A 20,656-nucleotide genomic window follows, 5' to 3' on the forward strand; every position below is an offset into this window, starting at 1 on the left:
TCACCGGCAGGAATGGCGAGTAAGGACAACTGTAGTTGTGAAGTCCAACATCCGACAGTATGACCCTGCAACAATCCATACTGGCTTGAATTAGAAGCAGCCGTGATTGTGTCAAGGTCCGCGGGTATCTGGATGGCGTCAATTCTCCACGAAAAGTCGTCACCTTATAGGACTTCGCATCCTGCCCGACTCTGCCTGTAACGGGGGATGCTGTATGATTATGATTGGCCAGATGCGGAGCCTCCGAGAGTTCGGAGCCTCCGGTGGATAATACACAAGTGGACTTCGTATAGTCCTACTAGGGTGGTACTCAGCACCCAGGAGGACCAGGGCATCAATAGCATCAGGATTCAGCAGACGCGGTCGACACGAAAGTATGAGTTCCAGGCTCACCGAAATGCGGAATGCGGTCAGCATCCACAGCAAGATAGACACAGAAGCTGGCTCGTCTTCGAGGCGGAGCTCGATGCGCTACGTATAAGATGCAATGCGACGTTTGCCTGTGCTGCGTAAGAAAGATGCCATATCACAATGGGAGGCACCATTACTTGCCCTCGCGTGGCTGTCATTGGCGCTGGTGCTTCGGGAGTGGCTGCTGCGGCTCATCTTCTGGTTGAAGGCATTGATGTGGTGGTGTTCGAGAAGGCCCGCGTCACAGGAGGCGTATGGTGAGCATTCCAGCACAGGGCAAATCCAAGGAGCAAGGCTTTTCATCTGACAAGACTTTTAGGGTGTTTGATCCGCGCCGTCCGCCAGATCCTCCATATCCCAATCTCAAAGCATCGTGGGCAGGGTCAAGATTTCATGGCGACACTGAACACGGCAGCCGATATATGCAGCATCATGCACCAGGGCAAGGGCGACGCTGTAGGTCTGACAGGTGAAGGGCAGCATACTAACAACGCTGAACAGGGCTTGCTACGAAAGCCTCAGGACGAACGCCCCTACGCCCTTGATAGAGATGAGCCTGAATTCCTGGAGCCCAGACACAGAGTTGTATGCAAGACATTCCGTTGTGGTAGACTACATTCGACAAACCGCTGCGAAGACCGGTGTCGACAAGACTATACTTCATAACACAAAAGTCGACTCTGTCACCAAAGACCAAGAGACATGGAGGGTCCGTACGTCGACGTGGGATACCACCGCAGAAGTAGTGTCACAAGAGTGGGTATGTTCAGAATAAGAACCCCCTTGCTACCCAGCTCGTCCGAGGGCTAATGCGCCTCAGGGATTCGATGCAGTCGTTGTAGCCACGGGACATTACCATGCCCCATATATCCCTGATATACCTGGTTTGGCGCAGTGGAAGGAGGCATGGCCAGATAGGGTTCAACACTCGAAAGGGTATCGATCCAACAAGGAGTTTCAAGACCAGGTACCCGTCGTCTGGATTGCCCAGTGGCCGAAGAATGACACTGAACACTGTCTCCAGGTTGTCCTTCTGGTGGGAGCTGGGGCTTCTGCTGTTGACATTGCCAGCGAGTTAGGCCCTTGCGCAAAGAAAATCTGGCAGTCGACAAGAGGCAGCACTACTGACCATCCACTGGAGATGCTACCCGTGAACGCTACACGCGTTGCTGAGATCGCTTCCTTTGGGCCCCTGCACAGTGAAGCCGCCTCGTCGGCCGGCCCGATTCCAGGCAAGATCACATTGGTGGACGGCCAGATCCTTGAAGGCATAGACAAAGTTGTCATGTGCACGGGATATCTCTTTTCGCTCCCTTTCCTGGCCAGACACCACAACGACAATCTGTCGGCAGGAGAAGCGGGCCCGGATGTCCTGGTCACTGATGGTTCACAAATTCACAACCTACACGAGGACATCTTCTACGTGCCTGACCCTACACTTGCGTTCGTGGGCGTCCCTACTGATGTGGCCAGCTTTTCTCTGTTTGAATTCCAAGCCATTGCCATTGCGGCCGTCTTCTCGGGCCAAACGATGCTTCCCTCTGAAGAAGACATGAGGACACAGTACGACGAGCGGGTCAAAGACAGGGGCACCGGGAAGAGATTTCACAGCCTTTTGAAGAAGGATGTGGCATACGCCGCAGAACTAATGGAATGGGTGAATCGAGGAAGGCCGCCAACCAAGAGGAAGAGCAACGGCTATTCGAAGGAATGGCTGGATCGTCGTGCAACCTTCATTCAGAGGTACAAAGGAAAAGGGGGCCATTTGAAGGCGGATAGTACCCGCCTCAGGATAAAAGATACCTGGATGGAGGAGACAGGGGGCAAATCACCTTAACTGGGGTTACGATCGAGGAAGATATTGTCGTTCTCACGGGGCAGCTCTTGAGCAAGATCAGCACCCATGCAGTCTCAACCTGGTGCCACTCGGGAAGAGCAGCCAATACGTCGAGGCGCGCCCTAATAGAATTTCAGTACTAAGAACTTTGGGGGGACAGCGAGAGTGAGCAGTATGGTGAAGGATCATATAACAATCTTCCCATAGCCTTGTGACTCGACCCATCCCGTCCTCGTAGGGAGAATCCACTGGCGGGCCCTAATTCCCCTTGGACGGCACTCCCAGACAGCCCATTTCTCAATGCTATTAAAACAGAATACATCATTAGTGACTATGTAATTGGGTCCGTTCAACGGAGTAAGGTCAAATACGGAAAAGAGCACCAACTGGCCAGTTTCCCTGGTTGTTCCTCCATATACCGACACGATTGAAAAGCGTCCAGACCCCATTCGGCTCTGAGACGCCAACTCCTTCGTCGGGTCACTCAGAGGTGAAGTGAAAGAGTCGACTTAACATCGTGGCAGTGGGATAGCGAGCGAGTGCTGCAAATCTCGCCGTGCCTGTCGGCGCATAGGTTCAGTCATCCCCAACGCCATGCCAAATTTCAATGTTCCACGCGTCGTATATATGACAGTCGGCCCATCCGCACCTCCCCATTTGCTCATCAACTTCCACCCGGCGTTCGCATCGAGACACGTGACCTCAACGCCGCAGCAGTACCGTTCATGCCCTTTTCTTCTTAGCAATTCCGGCCTTTCTTCTGGCTGCAATGTCGCCTTCACCCAACCACTTGCTTGCCTTGACCAGTTGGATCACGTTGATAATCTGCTTGCCAGCCATGACGGGAAAACTGGCCCCTGCCAGGATCCATGGCACTGTACTGTCCATCTTGTTCGCGCGAGCCAGTTCCAGTGCACCTGCACTCCAGGGATTGGCGAACAGTGTACTAGGTTTGGGATGGACAGGAGAGCCCGGTTGGGTCGAAGAGACTCCGGTGCCGTTGCTATTCGTGATCAGCAGACTCGGCGAGAGGTACGGAGATGAGAAGGACAAGAGGTAGAGAGCGATGAAGAAGAGCTCGTTCAGCGCGCAGAAAGCGAATAGAACAGCCTGTTGATTAACGGGTTAGCTTAGCTGATCCGAAGATATTGGTCCCTGAACTGGAAGTCTGCATACTCGGTTCGTGTAGTATAAATGCAGAATCCAGCTGCGGCTGCTATCCACCTTCTTATGACTTTGACCGCTCCCTGCCATGGTCAAGGTTGCATACATGTGGATGTAATGGCTGGCCAGATCCAGGCTGATCAGACCCTGGAAAATTATTGACCATCTCGGGAAGGCCGATGCCAGGAAGACGAGGAGACAGCTCGTGGTGCAGCGATCCGTCACCATGTCCAAAACGGCGCCAAAGGTGGTTCCCTGGTTATATCTTCTCGCTGCCATGCCGTCTGCGGCATCCAGGATGCAAGAGAAGCTGTAGAGGAAGGAGCATGTCCGCGGGTGCAGAGGCATGTAATACAATGAAGCCACGGCTAAGATGATGCGAGCATAGCCTGGATAGGTATACAATCGTCAGCATCTCGACGTATGAAAAGCATTCACAGAGGGTGGCCCAGTTAGTTCTAGGTAGCTCGAGAGAAATGTACCGTACCGATAATGTTTGGAATAAACAGAAAGATGTTCTCCTCCTCATATATGTCTGACTCAAGCCTCTCAAGCACGCCATTCACTTTTGCCTCTTCTCCTTTATGGAGAACGTGGCCGTTTGGACTGGACTGTCTCTTCTCGGCTTTCCTCGCCATAGTCCTAGGTTCTTCCGGCTGAGCCGAATCCGCGAGTTTGGTGTTCCCAGGTAGTACTCGGGCGAGGGATGAACGAAGCGCAGGAGTGGGAGGTCTCGTGCAGAGTTCCTATATCAGGAACGGAGGTGAGAGCAATGAAGGAATAGGTCGGGAGCGAGGCCGGACGGTTTGGCCAAGTCGCGCAGGTAGAACTGATAAGGAACCCGTTGATAACACGGCTCAAGCGTGCTAATCAGTCGTACAGAGGCGCGTTTGCTCTCGACAGACTCATACAAAAGCTAATCCTGGTCGTCAGGCGCAAGTCTCGAATAGGCCAGCGGTTGGAAAGAAAATGAGACGTGGAAGAGGCTATAGCGTTTGCATCCGGACCGAGTAAGTCCACGCTTCAATAAATTGTGCTGCAGGCGGATGCATATCCAGGGTTTCGGCCCACCTGCCTTTCAAATCGGCTAGACGAGTTTAGACTTTAAAAGTATCCACTAATTACTATCCGGGGTTAGTGCGACTTTGCCGACATCTGCCAGATCGCAGTTCTAGAAGAGAAGCTGGTCTGAGCCTGGCCGCTGGAATCAAGCAATCAAGCCTAGGTGCTGATGCATTTCTTCGTTCTACTGGTTAGCATGGAGGCTACTTCTGCTGGGGCACATCGCTAGCAACCAATATTATCGACCCATGTCGAGCCCTACCACCAAGACACTCTGTCCTTGGGCACGGCTCTGATGGCATGGATCATCTGCTTATTGGCGTCGACTTCGCGGGTCTGAAGCACTCTGTCGCTTCCAATCCCGACTTTCCTTGGTTCCTAGGCTGCCATAACCGCCCTCTTGTCGTCGTTCCCAACCCCCCATCCTGACAACCAAACAAGTAGCATTGTCGCCTTCTGTAGAGACCTCAGTAGCAAAGTTGACGACGTCTCTCGCAGCCTGCTCAGGCGTCCTAGCCTCTTTTATAATGTCAACCACTTCCTGGTCTTCCAAGGTCCCGGAGACGCCATCAGACATCAAGACCATGAAGGAGTATTCGGCGGGTCCTAAATCAACTCTCTTGATCTCTGGTTCTGCACTGACTCCAATACGTTTTGATTCTATGTCGCCGAATGCGCGCGTGTTGGCAAGACCCGATATCCGCTCTTCTCCAAAGGAGTCCGTCACGAATGTAGCAGCATATCTCCTAAGCCTGTTGCTTTCAATAGGTGACGAAGGATGGTGATTTGTCGTCAGCGGTACAGCGGCGCCAGTATCGGTAGAACAGAGTAGGATTCTCGTGTCTCCGACGTGGGCCACAAGCAATGACGAAGTTGTAGAGGCATTCCAGAAGGGCGTAGGGGATGGTGTAGATACCAATGCAATGCTGCAAGTACTTCCACCCTTGAATCTTTTCGGGCCTCCTATATGCGCAGCCAACCTAAAAGGTTCACCCAGGATATCACCCTCATTCAGGGGTCGATCGGCTCGGGTATTGTCGCGACTCTCGGAGTGCTTTGCAGCTTGTGCGGACACAAAATCATAGTCCGCTTTCAAGAAGGCATAGCTGATGACTTCCTCGATGGCGGCCCCGGTATCGACGCCCTGGCCGACCATTTGGAGAGATTGGGACTCCTCGCCCAGCTTCTGGTAACCGCTGAATATCGAAAAGTAGGCTGGTTTGAAACGTCGAAAGTACCCGCCAACTAGCTCTTTCCAGTTCTTCGTCAGCTCTGTTTCTAGGGTCTTGATCTGCTGTCTATTGGCACTTTGGATCAAGGGTGCGTCTCCAGGATATGGACGTTGCTGATCTTTGCTTGGACTTTTGGGACTCCCCGCTGCCGACTGTCCCTCGCCCTGCTTAGGAGCTTGACCTTCGGTTGTTGGGGAAGGACCACGACCTCCCTTGCTCTGCTCCTCCTTCTCGGCAGTGAGAACAGATCTTGCTGGAGCAGCGACGGGCTTGGACTTTCGTTCGCCTGGCTTTTGCAAGCTCGACTGCAGTTCAAAGGACTCGGCCGATTTTTCGATGTACTCGTGCAGTCTTTCCCGCAGAAAGTCGCTGCACTCTGCTCCGCCATGCCCATCGAAAACACCGAAATAAAAAACCTGAGGATCCCCAGATGCGCCTTCTGCAGATGTCCCCTCTCCAGGTCTTGATCTTGCCGTAATGGACCTCGGGGGCCTTTTGGCAAAGGCGGGAAGTTCTATAACGCCGGCCTGGTGGGAGTCTTCATTGTATGGTCTACTTCCTCGAGAGACGGACGCCCCATAATGATGTTTGGCACTTTTGAGTGGTATACGGACAACCGTAGTGTCCCTTAAAACAGATGGGTGTGCAGCTGGCGCAATCCTTCCTCCATCTGGGGTATGAGGGGTCGACTCTTGCCTGGGGAACTTGTGTGCCAACCCTGTCAAGGAGCGAGAGTCTGGATGCAATGAGGAGGAAGGCAAATGAGTGACGAAGTAGTCATGAAATTCTCTTTGTTGAGAAGAATCCCGCAGTCGAGTCCGTGTATGTGGGCGTGTCTGCCGTATGAAGGCCGATAGGAGATCTATTAGACATCAGAAGCTGTTCTCATCTATGAAGAGATCGGGTAAGCACACCATGATAGCACTCCGAAGAAGAATGCAGAGCTCTGCTGCCGTAAGACATGGTGGGAGAGGCAGCTGTTCACACTCGCCATCGTCGGGGGTCAGAACACTGCGGTTCTGGAATCAGAAACTGACATTGTGAAGGAGAGGATAAAGATGCAAAAGAAAAGTGAAGTGAGTAGGACACTCGCAAGAAGTCAAAGAACGACGTGGGCCGTGTGGTTGTGTAGGTGGTCGACTTGAAGACGCCATCACCATCCGAAGTTGGAGGCTTCGGCTGCGTTTCTCCTGGTGTGGGGAGTGTGCAGCCGAGTCGACCTTCGACAGATCTACACGTCTTCACTGTCTACTCAATATGCACTCGTAAATAACAATGCATTGGCGGTAGCAACGTCCTGAACAAGCCTCTAAGGGATCTATCTATTCGGTGTTTCTACGCCGCCTACAGTTTGGACGGCCCAACACTCCCGTCCGAGGTCCTGACCCCCAGCGCAGCAGCAGCCTCGTATGAATCAAAACTCTCATCGCCATGGAAGTGCCAACCTCTTTCTTCGCCCTGCTTGAGGTGACTGCAGTCACTGTTCAAAATGCAGTCGAACCCGCCAGCTACACCTCCACTGTTTCTCCAGTCGTCATCATAGTATACTTCTCCTTCAGCAGGGACCCGTCTGCGCGCAAACTTGCTAATCCCACAGGTGAAGCATTTAAAGTCGTCTTCGTCGTGATCATCAGGCATTTGGCCCGTCAACGCTCTGCCACTGGCAATGATCTGAGCTGCATGGCCACAGAGAAGCAGGGTGACTTCCTCGTCGCCTCGTCCAGCTTGTTGATATTCCTTGTCCACATCTTCGACGATAGTCGCCAGGGCTCGCGCAACGCGATCATGTAGTGGATCTATCCTTTCTCCGTGCTCTGGGGGAACGACCCTGGATTCGTAGGTGTCGTCGAGCCAGGGGAAGAAGTCTCTTCGTAACCGTGCAGACTCTGCGGGCTTTGGCTGCACAAACCATGCCCTTCCGAACCACTCGCCAATACCTCTTTCTCCTCGAACACGCACGCTTTTGTTCACATTCCCCGTAGTTGAGAAGGATGTGGCCTCAATCAGCGCTTCGACTGTCGGTCGGAGCGTCTCAAGACATCGGTAGAATAAGCTAGAGTAGATGCGCAGGCGATCCTGCTTCGCAAGGTCACTCAAGATTTTGCCCAGGTGTGCTCCTGTCTCTTGCGCCTGTCGTACACCGAACGAGGCCAAAGGAGGGTCCGCTGGGAGACGCGTAGGATAGGGGTGGCTCGATGAGTATTCGCCGGTAACAGGATTTAATGTCCACTGGAGGCGATTCCCATGCCGCAGCAGGAGGATTTCAGACACAGGCATAACTTTCTATGTTGGCATGATTGATACTTTGGAAAGGTCAATTGAGAAAGCGAATGTCTATGTAGGTTTATCTCTTCTGCCATTGAACCGCGAGAGTTGGCGAATGTAAATTTTGGAGGTGCCGAGGTTAGCCACAACCACCGGCGATTGAACCTCGCCTCTCCAAGGGTACAGCATCTAGCTTACTGGCACCGAACACACCTCCTAGTCTAAATCTACAGCTCGACGACCGCGTTGTTTCATTGTTCGTCTGCCATATGCTGTCTCGATCTGCCCGGATATGAACGTTATGCTGAGTTCTTCTGGACTCTGCTCCCAAAGCGGTCTACGACTCTTCTTCAAACATGGCTGTACACGCCTCGCTTCGTTCCCACCACATACACCACCAACAGAACAATATGGCAAGGGGGCCAGTCTCTTCTCCGCCTACCCATCCAAGAGGCAGATCAAACCGTTCTCATTAAAGAGAGGGCCCATGCTCTACAGACAGTCCCTCTCTCGACCATCACAATCTTCCAACAAAAGCCCATCCTCCCCGACCGAGAAGGCCGTGGATGCTGCTGCTGCTGCTGGAGCTAAGAAGCCAACGTCGCCCGAGAAGGACGATGGCTCGAACCCTTCTGAACGCACAGAATACTCCATCAACACGATGGACGATCTAGCGACTGAAGTCCACAAAATTTCTCAAGAGATCCGGCTCAGGTCCGTCAACGAGCTCCGCGAAGTCCTATCAGACCGAGAAAACACAGCAACCATCTCCGAGGTGCTCACGGCCGCACAGCTGCAGGCCAGAATCGACATCAAAGATGAACTGACCAAGCTCAAGGATCGCACCTCCCCTGACCTTCACTGGCGTCTGGATCAAGTCATGAGGACCGCAGACAACGTGCACATTTCCCACATCCGTCGCATCCCCAACCTGCCATTACTTGTTCTGTGGCATGGTGCAAAGTTCGTCCTCAGACGCCCAATACTCGCCGCATTGATATTGTTGGTCTTATTGACCAGCTCTATGTTTGGGGCCCCAATCAACTGAATCTGGCCTGTACGAGAAATTTTAAAACTACTACGACCTCTACGACGACGCCATACCTCGGGCCACGCGATCAATGGGACCAAGTTTTACGTCCACAGCTTCGAAACCTGCTCCAGCCGCACCTTTTCGACAGTCGCATCACCCCTCATCTGCATAGTACTGTCGACACCAGTCTCGGCCAATATGCAGCGCGCGATATTCCTCGTGGCCAATACGGGTTTCCTCTGTCCCGTAAACCACCACACCATCCAGGGAAACATGATTCCAAAATCACAATGGGTAACATGCGTGGTGTCATGCAACACGTACATCGACACGTGCTCTTCCGAATCCTGACTGCTATTCCTCCTCGCCTTGTCTGACTCCTTCTCCGATTCCGCCCTGGCCAGGTAATTCGCTCTCTGCTCTTTACTTTTATTCATATAATCTCTCGGGCCCTTGTACCTTGCGAACTCTTCCCGATATTCCTCTATCGTCTGCACCTTGACACCCGAAGGATTCGGTCCTGCTACAACGGGCATATGCGCGTGGCATTCGGGCCAATGATACGCAAACTCCGAGCACATGAGCACCACGGTCCTCGCGGCGTTCTTACCATTTTCTGCACTCGCATCATGACATGGCAATGGCTTTCTCAGCAACATCTCCGTCATGGGCGACCTGAGCGGCAGGAACCACGGATCAAGAAGCACAACCGGCGAATGTGGCGTGACCTGTGCTTTTAGAGTTGACGAAGGGTCTTGCCACAGTAAAGGACTTCTTGCATCGTCACCATTCCGGCCGAAATAATAGACAGACTTGACGAACTGCACGGTCGAAGTGCCGCCGAACGAATGGCCCGCCCATATTACGTTGCCAGGCGCCATGTCTAGAGCCCCCTTTGGGAGTGTCAAACCACTCTTCCCCGGATGTCCGCCTTCGGCTGCCAGATTCTGAAAGCTGTGACCGTCGTTCATCATCTCCAATGCCTGATACGCGGCACTCAGTTCGAAGAGGCGAATGCTCAGCTGCTCGTCTCGGGCCTCGTGCATGCCCGGCTTGATCTTTAGGGTAATGGGCTTGTAGTAGACATTCGGCGGGTTCGCCAAACCTACTTCCGATGGCACCGTTGCCGCATCGCCGCCACTTGCCTCGGATGCCGTCTTGCGCAGCGTCGTGAGCGGCCCGCTGCCGTCTCGGTGATCCAGGGCTAGGCACACCACACCATAGCTTGCCAGCTCGCCAAGAAGCGCGCTGTGGGTGTTCATGTTACCGACGAGACCGTGTGAGAAAATGAGAGTGGGAATCTTTGCGCCGTCACAGAGCAGCGGTGCATTATGGTATGCCGGAATCTGTGTCGTGCTGAGATAGTACCTGAACGGAGACGACAGAATGAAGTCGCTAAGCCATGGCTTCATACCGGACAGCCGAAGGTATGCGTTCAGATGGGCTCTCTGAGGTTCTTGGAGCCAGGGGATGCCATAGCCTTGAGAGCTCGAGTCGGATGCGGTTTTTGGTGAGGTTGGATAGAACAGACGAAATTTTAGTGTTCTTAGCTTCGAGGCTTGAGCTTCAGGAAGAGCCGGAAGAGAGAGTGACGATATGGGAATTTCATATTCTGTTGATCCAACGGCGTGAGGGCCGGTGTATGCTGGGAGAGATGGGAGCGGGTTGAGATAAGACAGCATGGTCGTGGTCGTGGTCGTGGTGGCCAACACGGGGGTTCAAACAACGCTCTCTCATACGGCAATCCGGCCTTTTTCGAGAAGTGAAGTAGTGCCCTTCAAGTACGGAGTGTATCAGCGTCCGTTAGAAACCCGGTGCGCCATGATTCTTTTTGTGTAGAGAATGCCCAAGAACTTGGATGGAGCAAGAGGTGGAGTTGGGCGTGTCGTATCTCGTATGGTGGACGGAGATATTGTCTCAAGGGCGTTAGCTCCCCCGGCGTGGTGACCCTTTCTGCCTCGACTCTGGCTTGCCTTACGGACGTTAGCTGACTTTGTGACACTGCGGAACCATACACACCTCACAACAAATAGTACAGGCCTTGTAAGAACTGCTTACTGTGCCAGCTATGATAAGATAGATCTCGGCTGTCGGATCAGTCGAAGAGAGACCCCAAAAAGAAATTGTTTAGTCATCATCGCGGCATCACCTGTGTTTCTCTCTTGCCCAGCCCCATTTCCGTCGGCGCAATTCGAACATGAAGAGACTGGAGATCAGGAAGGTCAAACTAGCGTAGATCTGTGGCCACAGGTACGGCCGATTCGAATGTGGCAGCCGAATCTCGAGTGCGATGGCTTCAGAAACTGCATAGTGTGGTAGAGTATCCGTCAGCTAACCCCTGCTTCAGAGTGTACTTGTAGAAACCATAACACACGCATCGACAACCCTCCTTCTCCGAACACCTGTCGCACTTCGAGGAGAACAGACAATCTGACAGACACACAAAAGAAATGACTCACACAATGAAGGCAGTGACACCGTCAACCACATCAGACTGAGAGCCGAAGGCAACTCTTGAAGGTCGACGACCTCTGCGCAGAGAGGGGCGATAGTCTATTGAACGTCATCGTCAGCAAAGGGGTCTCTCTTTTTTTTTCAGTTCGGGGAAAACGGGTGCATCCGTACACTCCAATAAAGTCCTGCGGTGGCCCCTATAAGTAGGCCAAAGAAGATCAACAGGCCATAGGAATGCAGCGGGATCCAGATTGCGAAGATGATGACCATGTTGAACGCAGTCAGCAGTGTAATGACCGTCATGCGGCCGCACCTGTCGCTCACGACGCCGACGAACGGCCTCCCCAGCGCGGTGCCGAGGTTCATGACGGTGGTGACCGTGCCGCCTTGGTGCTGCGTCAGTCCGATCGAGACCGCGAACGCCGACAGCGAGTAGATGGTCACAATGTAGCCGAGGATGTTGAAGAACGAGTACCCGACCAAGAGCCAGACGCGCGGGCGTCGCCTGAGCAAGCCGGCGTCGAAGATCTTGATCTCGGGCCGCACCGTCGCGTTCCGATCGCGCATCAGGATGGACGCGACCAGCAGCACCCCAAACGAAACGATGCCCGTGATCCGCAGCGCCCATGCGAGCGAGAGGTTGTCGATCATCGGTGTCGTGGCCGCCGAGAAGATGACCCCTCCCACGCCAGCTCCGCTGGCGGCGATGCCCTGCGCGAGGCTTCTGTTCTTGTTGAACCACTGGGGCAACACCGGTGTCGCGGGCTGCCACACGAACCCGGTGCCCAGACCAACGAGGATGCCCTGGCTGAGAACCAGGTGCCAGAACGACGTGGCGAACGACGCTGCAACGAACCCGCCTGCAAACATGAAGCAGCCGCAGTACATCGGGACGTTGGTGCCAAACTTTCGGGTGCACAGGTTGACCAAGGGAGCAGAGAGCAGCGCCGTGGAGAAGTTGACGCCCCCAACGAATGTGTAATCCAGGTCCGACGTTCCAGGAAACGTCGCATTGTTGATGTAGTAGGACAGGTAGACACCAAAGCTCTACGATCGGATCAGCTCAATCATTCGCTACAATCGCAGCAGCAACAGCAGCAGCAGCAGGTCACGTATTTACCGCAAGAATACCCCATGTGAAGCCATTGATCGCAGACAAAGCACCACAAACTACCCACCCGTATCGAGGTTCCTCGTTGACGTCGTAATGGACAAGAGGCGCCGCGGGTGCAATGGGTATGACAACCTCGCCCGTTTCTTTTGAGGCTTCGTCTGTCATTGTGTGTTACTTTCAGGAATCATTTGGCTCCAAAGGCAAACTAAGTGGTCTTAAAGAGAGCGCAAGTCACCAGTACGTCAGATGCAGCATCTTTGAGGTCTGGGATTTGGTAGAAAAACGGAACAAAGGTATGACCCGAATACGCTGCGTATATGTGGAGAAACGTAAAAGTCCACATTATGAATCCCGAGGAAGTGAGCTTTTCATGATTGGAATTTTGAGGAACTATTCGCGAACCAGAGTTCCAAGAATGGGCAGAGTTCAGTGTTCTTCTTAAACGTAGCATCACCACCCACTACACCCTGACGGTAATCCATCTAAGCTGATACAAGAGTTTTGGTGCAAGATGGTCCCTCACGTTGCTTGAAAGCAGTCGGTGATGCTCGGCGTACGCCGTAAAGCGTCCTTCTCCGTGCTGAGGTCACTCCAAACCTTCTCCTCAATATCGATGGTGCGGAGTTGTTGTGGACCTGGACGACATTGGAACATGCCGCTTAGCCGTGCAGAGTTCTCGCAGCTTCCTTCTCGATAGAGATTTCCACCTCCAGTTGACATCGCATTCTTCTACCAGGGTTCATATTGTCATTCCAGGAAATACGAAGCAACGTTGAGAACCCACAGGGCGATCAGGACTGCGAAGACCCTTGCTCGCAAGCCAGACTTGTTTGACTTCTTCGCGAGCGTGGTTGAGAGTGACTCGTTTCCCGGGCGTGGACCGATACCGGCAGCTTCAATGTCATCTCGAAGAAAGATTCGCGTGAGACTCGACACTGCTCTAGCTGTTGAATTACTCACCGAGAGGAACGCTGCCGTTAGTATCGAAAAGTCAACCAGATCGAGCCAGAAACTCCATTTGACATGGTAAGTGTGAAGCAGTTTATTCGCAAGTCCAAGGCGTAGGAGACCTCGAGAATCTGCCGCCAGCCAAATGTGGTACTGGAGCACGAATGTCTCCAGCGAGCAACGACCGAACCACGCGAACAGACGACTGTGGCAGGCCCTCATGCGGCCTGTCGAATTCCGAAGTATCGCGTATGCCATTACCGGCCACGGCGAAAGGAATGGATGCCACCGATTATAGCTGTACTTGTCTGTGAACTTCGAGCAGAAGACTCCGTACAGGACAATTACAGAGACAGAGACCGAAAGAAGAAGCCTCATCATGACAAGATTTCGGAATAGCGATATAGCATGGCCTCGAGTGCCGTCGTATCGATAACTTGAGCAAACCAATGCGGCGAGCATCCCAGCAAAGACGACATACGCATCGAGTCGAAACCGAAAGAGAAACTCTGGAGGATCAATTTTGACCATGTGTAAGCCGAGACTATCTATCCTAGCTAGCCAACCTTGCACAACGTGACTGTGTGCAATGATTATGCTGACAGTAGCTGCCGATGCGAGGATATGCGCCGTGCCTCGCAAAATCCCCAGGTCAGCAGAGGTGACCCTTGGAATCGTGATCCATATGATCAGGAACCAGACAGTGGACAAGGCTGGGAAATAGTAGAGATCGTACTGGGTGCCCATGACGAAGGCCAGTAAAACGTTGAGTAGGTTGGTCCGCAGCGTGACGTTGATTACTCTTCGAAGAGAGAAATCATTCAAGGTCAGAAAATACATGGTATGTCCGTAACCTGTCATAAATAGGTACGATGCGACCAATAGGCGTACGAATTGGTATACCCATAACAACTTCGACATACCAAAGTGATGGTATAAAAGGATAACAATTTGCATCCAACCTTTCCATTCTTCGGTCTGTGGTCTCGACAGAAACATGGCGAGCGGCACATTGATTGCCGCGTTGGGTTCTCGACATGCCGTCTCTTGCGGGTGAGCTGATTTCAACGTAAATAGACCCGCAACGAGTGCGGTGGCGATCAAGACGAGAAACATCCCCATGTCGACTACCTTGGGGTTCTTTTCGAAGTACACTGTCCTGTCTGCAACATAACAATAGATTGCGGCAAACCATAGGGTAGCGAGAGGGGCAAATATCCGCAAGCAGGCAGAAGGCGAGAGGAAACCAAGAGAATGTGAGCGACTGAGATTCGTCCATAACGAGACTGGCAACAGTGCGAGGCACATGGCCGCGCAGGATCCAGCCCAAATTAAGATCTTCAGAAACAGGGTCGGCTGCTCTTGAGTTGTGCAGCAGTACGCCCGAGACTCATTTGATGCTCGATCCACGGCGTTACCGCATAAAATATTGAACAAGACCTCGGCTTGTGTAGACAGGATTTCATGGACAATGCTCATATTATCGTGTCGCCACGCCGAGGGCCAGTCGTCGATCATGATGGAATAGACCTCTAAGGATTTGACGCCATTGAACGGAGGAATGCGACGGTCGATTTCATAGTCGGTCACGTAGTCTAGACGCGGCCGATTTGAGCGTTCAAGAGCCACGAGACCAGCCGAGTTCATTGACACCTCAACGTGGTCACGATACACCTCGAGTGCGGGAGAGTGCGTGTGGGCACGGACAGAGTCAGGCGGTTTCATGTCAAGGTTTTGTTTAGAGTTCAAGAACTCGTCCCAAACAGAGGACATTCTCGATCCATTTGTCAAGAGTGTGATATTTTCCCCAGGGCTATCCCACTGTGAATCAACTTCGCTGACATCGACACTTGTGAGAAGAGCCTGAAAAAGTTGATGTGCAGTATCATCACCGCGGATGCTCACACTCCGGTTCCAGAGGCAGCTACGGATATGGGAAGGTTTGTATTGATAAAGCATGCATCCTGGAGGAGCCCAGACGCGGCCGTGATTCCTTCCGATGACAGGTTCCACCCAGCGACCATGATGAAGCATATTGCGACACCGATCACTGGCCAGGGAATCTGACTAAAATTAGCAATGATTACATTTGATCTGGCTCACTGCGCAAACCTTGAGACGATGTTCCCCTCAAGAGCGATATGGACAGGCCAACGAGAAGTGCCAGAAGGATAGTGGGACAGAGTCGAGACATAGTCGTGGTGATGTCTGGAGGAGTCTCCGTTGGGGTCGAGCAGAATTCGAGAATGGAGCGCGAGGAGGTTGAAGAATGAAGAAGGCGATGAAGGTAGGACAGTCGTGTGTGTTTCCTTCACCTGTGCTGCCACTGCCTGCGCCTGTTTGCCGTTGACATCGTTTCAAAGAACTACGCATGCCCACTTTCTCATCAACATGGCTGGGAATCAAAGGTCTAGAAGTATTCACTTACTGCTGGGAACACGCGTTTTCTTTCACCTCCAGTCCGTGACATCCGTTCCTAAGGGTAACTTCAAGCTCAATGCAACCGACCCAGGCCTGTTCATGCGGCACTTCTAGTATCATTCACACCTGTCCTCGCACAAATTGATCGTCTATCGTATCTCAGGGTCACCCATCCAGTCAGCCAGCTTTAAGCCGACAACGTGCTCGGGTTCCTCGTCATCTTCAGCTGCACTACTGCGGTACCTGCTCCTCATCTTCGTCTTCACCTCCGTTGGAGTGGCATGGTCCCTAGCAAAGACCTGAAAGCCCCGAACATGAGTGTCCTTACCATTTTGGTGGTTCTCGCAAATCCTGACTTGAACAACCATAGCCTTCAGGACGTCTCCTCCAAATACATCGACTGAGGTTGTCTGAGATGGGGACGAGCTCGAGCCAGCGATACCAAGGATAGGTTCGTCGTCGTGATATCGTACTTCTCGTCCGCCAACGCCTTTTAAAGGCACATCAATCCATCCTCTGACCCCCTCTATGCTGCTTTGCGGTTCGCCCGTGTCTGGATCCATTGTCTCTTCAACCTCCCAGGAACCAAATTCGACCAAGCCCCCTTCTGACATCCCAGCGTAGAACTTTATCTTTGTTGGCGTATATGATTCGTCCAGCTCAAAATCCAGGTAAATCCTCATCTTAACAATAGCCACCAGTTTGAAGAAATGCAGTGTCAAAGTATGCGGTTGTGGTCCGTCGCTCTGCCAGAAGAGAGCTGGATTGGGGTTTCGTAGCTGAGCCAGACCGCAGCCAGGTTTGGAGGAAGACAAAGTCCATGTGGCAAGCGATGAAATGTCTCTTAGCCCATGAAGCTGCTTCGCATCCTCCACATCATGTTGCACTGAATCCAAAAAGGACTGTTCTTCTGCATGTCCCGCATCTGACGCGGCTGATCCCAGGGCATGGTGTGATACTTGGGAGTGATCTAGCGCTTCGCTGTTTATGTTCCCGTTGTCCGCGGGCGTTTGTTGGTGCCTCCCCGGTGGACGGCGTGGTGCATTAGCTTCTGGCACGATGGAATTCCCAGGGTTGTTCGACGGAGGAAGGGGAGTCGTCAGGAAAGGAGCATGTGGAGGGGTGTCGAGCATAAAAGGAGGGATCGTTGCTGTGATTGCATTGGTGGTCGCAGGACGAGTTGGAGTCGTTGTCACAGCTTCGTGGGTTTGCTGCGCAGCTCGCCGTGGTGCTCGAGGCATACTCGCTGCGCAATTTGCAAATTCCGCTCAACCTTGATCAGTGAAATGGAAGCGCTCGGCCATGCTTCCCTACAGCTGCCGGAAACACTGGCCTCAAAAAGATATGGTGGTGGATGAACGAGAAGCAGTGTTGACACTGGATCGTTTAAAAACACGCGTCGTGGCTGGCGATTTGCTGCCCCCGCGTTGAAATGTAATAAGTATTTCTCGCCCACTTGGACGCCCACGCGAGGCTGAAACCTCCTTTTACCCAGCCTACAACGAAGAACTGTTTTTGAGCTTGTGCATGGAAGCCTGTCGAAGAAGTGCACCCAGTTGTATTAAAAACTATCTGCACGGCTGAGATCTATGATCCTGACAACTCCACCGCACCGAAGTGCTGGAAAAAGTTGTGGACGCTGATAGCTTATGGCACACCCTTCCCTTCTCGTGTGGCCTTCGCCATCTCCGATTGAGCTCGATCCTCCGCATATCGTTGATAGATGGGCAGATAATGCTCACGGTCGCTAAGAGTTTCCGTTACCGACTTCCTTGATTGGATCGCGGCAACCCATTTATGCCAACGATCCCATGCCGACTGGTCCTCACTGGCCTGGCCGACCTCAGGAATACCGGATCCCCCTTTGAAATGGTCAAACACCCACAAGCGCAGAGCCCATGGCGCTAGAGCGACATCGGCATAACTGATGTCCTTGCCCAGAAAGTAGGGTCCCTCAGGATCCGCCTGCTGAATCCAGGTCTTCAAGGATCCCAAGAACTCAGTCTTTGCCTTTTCGAGGCTGTAAGGACTTTTCTCGGTCCATTGCAGAAATCTGTGGTAGGCTGGAAGAATTCTGGTGGTGACATGGTCAACCCAGATCTTCATATGCGCATTTTCGAAAGGGTCTTCCGGGAACAGCTTTGGTCCTGACTTCGGGTATGCCCAGTCGAGATATTCCGAGATGATGTTAGACTCTATGAGGGGCTTTACCGAGCCGTCCTTGGTAGGGGCCCCCAGAGTCGGAACCAACCCTCGTGGATTGAGTTTGAGGAAGCTATGTACGTCAGCAAATATTGTCTGGATGTGATGATTGGGTTTCTATACCTTGGCTCCTTGTTGTATGGGTTGATCTCTACGTACTTGTACGGAATCTTTTTCTCCTCGAGTGTTATCCATGTTCTTTGGACAAATGGACAGAACCAGCCGGAGTAAAGAGTTATCGGGGCATCTTTCTGGTGTTCGGCGACGATGTGTGCAGCGGAGCCAGTGGCCTCTGGGTAGATGTCAGCGTCGGGATGAGATGAGCCCATCGTGCAGGCGTTGTGAATGCTTGCAATGGGTAGTGGTATATCTATGTGATCCGTTCGCAATGGAATCGGTTCTATACGAGAATCGAGAGTTGGAAGAACGCAATCTCAAATGTACCGTCGACGATAGATCATCCCCCACTCCTTGTCATGCCGGTACTCATACTTGTATGACGTGCTGTGTATTAGTCAGCAAAAGAGGGTATGGAAGCGAACATCGTCGTCACAATTCTGGAGAAGTGGTGACAGCCGAATCTGACGCATTTAAGGCGAAATGGAAGAACGCTATACGGCTTTGAGAGCGGAACAAAATGATTGATATCAAGACAGACAATATGCTAGGTAGGTACTTTTCGTGTTCTGGCGTGCTCGATGCATTCACGCGGCCCTTGCATGGATCCTGGCCAAATCTTCCCCTTCCAAGCCATTGTGCCCTGACTTTACCAAGTTATCAATCGCCTCGTCGATCGGGTCACTCCCTTCGAGCAGGTCAAACCATCCTCGCGTGTCGTCGCGGGACAAAAGAGCTGCTGCAACGGCTGCAACGTCTTCTCGAGGCACGCTTCCACGAGAAGAAGTCTTGCCCAATTTTACCTTGCCAGTCCCTGGCGAGTCAGACAGGGTTCCTGGCCTCAGATTGATAGCTTGGAAGGCTTTGTCGCCACTGTCCAGACGTCTCTTTGCCAAAGCTTCAAGATGCTCGTCGGCCTCTACCTTTGCGAGGTAGTAGTTATGCAACACATTGTTGTTGACATGGTCAGCTGCTTTCTTGTCCTCTTCCGACCACCAGGGTGGGTAGCCTCTCCGAGAAGCGATGTAAGACACCATGAGGAATTTGGTGACGCTTGGCGTAGCGACCGAGGCCGATATATAAGCCTTTGCGGCGACCTCGTCAACCGCCTTAGTTCGGGAAGGGCCGCCCTTACCACCAGCACCTTGTGACTTGTGAGACGGGTTACGATTGTTGCTATCATCCAGAAACTCACCTGCAGACCAGACTACATAGTCCGGCTTGACCTTGTCGAGAACTCGTTGGGCCTGGGATGCTTCTTTGACTTCATCCAGACTGTCCACCAGCACCTCAATTGTGCCGGGCTTGTCCTTACCAAGGGCTAGTATTTCCGCTTCATGCTCAGGATTGCGAACAACACTGGTGACATTCCATTTCTTGGCCAGCAACAGAGGCTGGAGGAACAGGGAAACCTTCCCATGGCCTCCGAGGACCAAAACACGCGGGGTTGCTGTGGCCATGATATTTCTTTGCCCGTCTTTCTTTACGGGGTTTGTGTACGTCCACTGAGTGGACTTGCAGCTGAGGACTTGATGTAATTCAGCTTGACTTCAAAATGTCAAAGACGACATTGAGGGATGGCAAGGTACAGGCCCTCTCTTCATGAATGAGAGTGATGCAAAACTCCCAGGTAATCACGTCGTCATTGCTGACAAAGCCTCCGGCCCGGGAACTTCGCCTAGGGCACGTGACTGCAGCATGACTTCCGCAGCTCCTGTAGACTGCCTTCAGTATTGACGTCTAGGGACGAGCATCTTTCGATCCTTGCTTCGACATTCAGAAATTCCACTTGCACCGATGTCCTTGAGAGCGCCAACATCTCTCTCGCGTCAAAACATGATTCGGAACTAGTCTCCCGCCCGCAATTCAAGCTGAACGGAGATGGGCGCTCCAGGTTGTGGACTTATAAACACCCTCAACCAGCGTCAGGGTGTGATCGACCCCAAAACAGCCAAATGCGGGACGGCCCTGACAGCTTCACGACTGGTGGCGTTGAGCCAATTTATCAAGCATTTGTGGCTTTCTCCGCCGATGCCGAAACACATGGGCAGCGGCATGAAAAGCGAAACCCTAGGAAAGGACCTCTTGTACACGGCAAAGGACCGGAAGTCCAGAGACCGTCGAATTACGTGCAATCAGATACATTTCCGCCCGGTCAAGATCCTATCATTATTGGGGTAACCCGTCAATCGTCACCCTATGATCCACTTCCAGTGGATCTTGCTGTCTTTCCCAAACGATAGAGGGCCAATCTTGATAACAAGTTGGACGCATACCGCCACTATCTTGTCTTGTGCTACTGATACTTAAACATCACCATTCCTGTCACACGTACCGCTCGTCACCTGCTTGCTGTTCTGATTCTGTCATCAGTTTACTTGTACTTTATCTGGACC

The 20,656-nt window shown here is 52.6% G+C and overlaps 11 protein-coding genes across 11 annotated transcripts; 2 read left to right on the forward strand and 9 right to left on the reverse strand.

Moving 5' to 3' along the window:
* Positions 1-531: 531 nt before the first annotated feature.
* PV08_08779 (uncharacterized protein) lies at positions 532-2,248 on the forward strand (the record flags this gene model as incomplete). The annotated part of the gene is made up of 4 exons (XM_016383103.1): positions 532-668; positions 731-784; positions 913-1,171; positions 1,232-2,248. 4 exons carry the CDS (start codon positions 532-534, stop codon positions 2,246-2,248), a joined length of 1,467 nt encoding a protein of 488 aa, XP_016233806.1.
* A 723-nt stretch (positions 2,249-2,971) lies between these two features.
* Positions 2,972-4,050, reverse strand: PV08_08780 (uncharacterized protein; the record flags this gene model as incomplete). The annotated part of the gene is made up of 3 exons (XM_016383104.1): positions 2,972-3,358; positions 3,425-3,801; positions 3,900-4,050. 3 exons carry the CDS (start codon positions 4,048-4,050, stop codon positions 2,972-2,974), a joined length of 915 nt encoding a protein of 304 aa, XP_016233807.1.
* Positions 4,051-4,787: 737 nt separating this feature from the next.
* On the reverse strand, positions 4,788-6,669 carry PV08_08781 (uncharacterized protein; the record flags this gene model as incomplete). Its single annotated transcript, XM_016383105.1, has 2 exons — positions 4,788-6,568; positions 6,621-6,669. The coding sequence occupies 2 exons, from the start codon at positions 6,667-6,669 to the stop codon at positions 4,788-4,790; spliced, it is 1,830 nt and encodes a 609-aa protein (XP_016233808.1).
* Positions 6,670-7,050: 381 nt separating this feature from the next.
* PV08_08782 (uncharacterized protein) lies at positions 7,051-7,983 on the reverse strand (the record flags this gene model as incomplete). Its single annotated transcript, XM_016383106.1, has 1 exon — positions 7,051-7,983. One exon carries the CDS (start codon positions 7,981-7,983, stop codon positions 7,051-7,053), a length of 933 nt encoding a protein of 310 aa, XP_016233809.1.
* Positions 7,984-8,263: 280 nt separating this feature from the next.
* Positions 8,264-9,019, forward strand: PV08_08783 (uncharacterized protein; the record flags this gene model as incomplete). The annotated part of the gene is made up of 1 exon (XM_016383107.1): positions 8,264-9,019. One exon carries the CDS (start codon positions 8,264-8,266, stop codon positions 9,017-9,019), a length of 756 nt encoding a protein of 251 aa, XP_016233810.1.
* Positions 9,020-9,105: 86 nt separating this feature from the next.
* Positions 9,106-10,686, reverse strand: PV08_08784 (uncharacterized protein; the record flags this gene model as incomplete). Its single annotated transcript, XM_016383108.1, has 1 exon — positions 9,106-10,686. The coding sequence occupies one exon, from the start codon at positions 10,684-10,686 to the stop codon at positions 9,106-9,108; it is 1,581 nt and encodes a 526-aa protein (XP_016233811.1).
* Positions 10,687-11,149: 463 nt separating this feature from the next.
* On the reverse strand, positions 11,150-12,737 carry PV08_08785 (uncharacterized protein; the record flags this gene model as incomplete). Its single annotated transcript, XM_016383109.1, has 4 exons — positions 11,150-11,307; positions 11,464-11,557; positions 11,630-12,505; positions 12,579-12,737. The coding sequence occupies 4 exons, from the start codon at positions 12,735-12,737 to the stop codon at positions 11,150-11,152; spliced, it is 1,287 nt and encodes a 428-aa protein (XP_016233812.1).
* A 582-nt stretch (positions 12,738-13,319) lies between these two features.
* Positions 13,320-15,554, reverse strand: PV08_08786 (uncharacterized protein; the record flags this gene model as incomplete). The annotated part of the gene is made up of 1 exon (XM_016383110.1): positions 13,320-15,554. One exon carries the CDS (start codon positions 15,552-15,554, stop codon positions 13,320-13,322), a length of 2,235 nt encoding a protein of 744 aa, XP_016233813.1.
* Positions 15,555-16,090: 536 nt separating this feature from the next.
* PV08_08787 (uncharacterized protein) lies at positions 16,091-17,182 on the reverse strand (the record flags this gene model as incomplete). Its single annotated transcript, XM_016383111.1, has 1 exon — positions 16,091-17,182. The coding sequence occupies one exon, from the start codon at positions 17,180-17,182 to the stop codon at positions 16,091-16,093; it is 1,092 nt and encodes a 363-aa protein (XP_016233814.1).
* A 406-nt stretch (positions 17,183-17,588) lies between these two features.
* On the reverse strand, positions 17,589-18,472 carry PV08_08788 (uncharacterized protein; the record flags this gene model as incomplete). The annotated part of the gene is made up of 2 exons (XM_016383112.1): positions 17,589-18,216; positions 18,267-18,472. The coding sequence occupies 2 exons, from the start codon at positions 18,470-18,472 to the stop codon at positions 17,589-17,591; spliced, it is 834 nt and encodes a 277-aa protein (XP_016233815.1).
* A 375-nt stretch (positions 18,473-18,847) lies between these two features.
* On the reverse strand, positions 18,848-19,720 carry PV08_08789 (uncharacterized protein; the record flags this gene model as incomplete). The annotated part of the gene is made up of 2 exons (XM_016383113.1): positions 18,848-19,404; positions 19,456-19,720. 2 exons carry the CDS (start codon positions 19,718-19,720, stop codon positions 18,848-18,850), a joined length of 822 nt encoding a protein of 273 aa, XP_016233816.1.
* Between the last annotated feature and the right edge of the window lie 936 nt (positions 19,721-20,656).

This window comes from Exophiala spinifera (assembly GCF_000836115.1).
Source record: "Exophiala spinifera strain CBS 89968 unplaced genomic scaffold supercont1.6, whole genome shotgun sequence".
Lineage (NCBI taxonomy): Eukaryota > Fungi > Ascomycota > Eurotiomycetes > Chaetothyriales > Herpotrichiellaceae > Exophiala > Exophiala spinifera.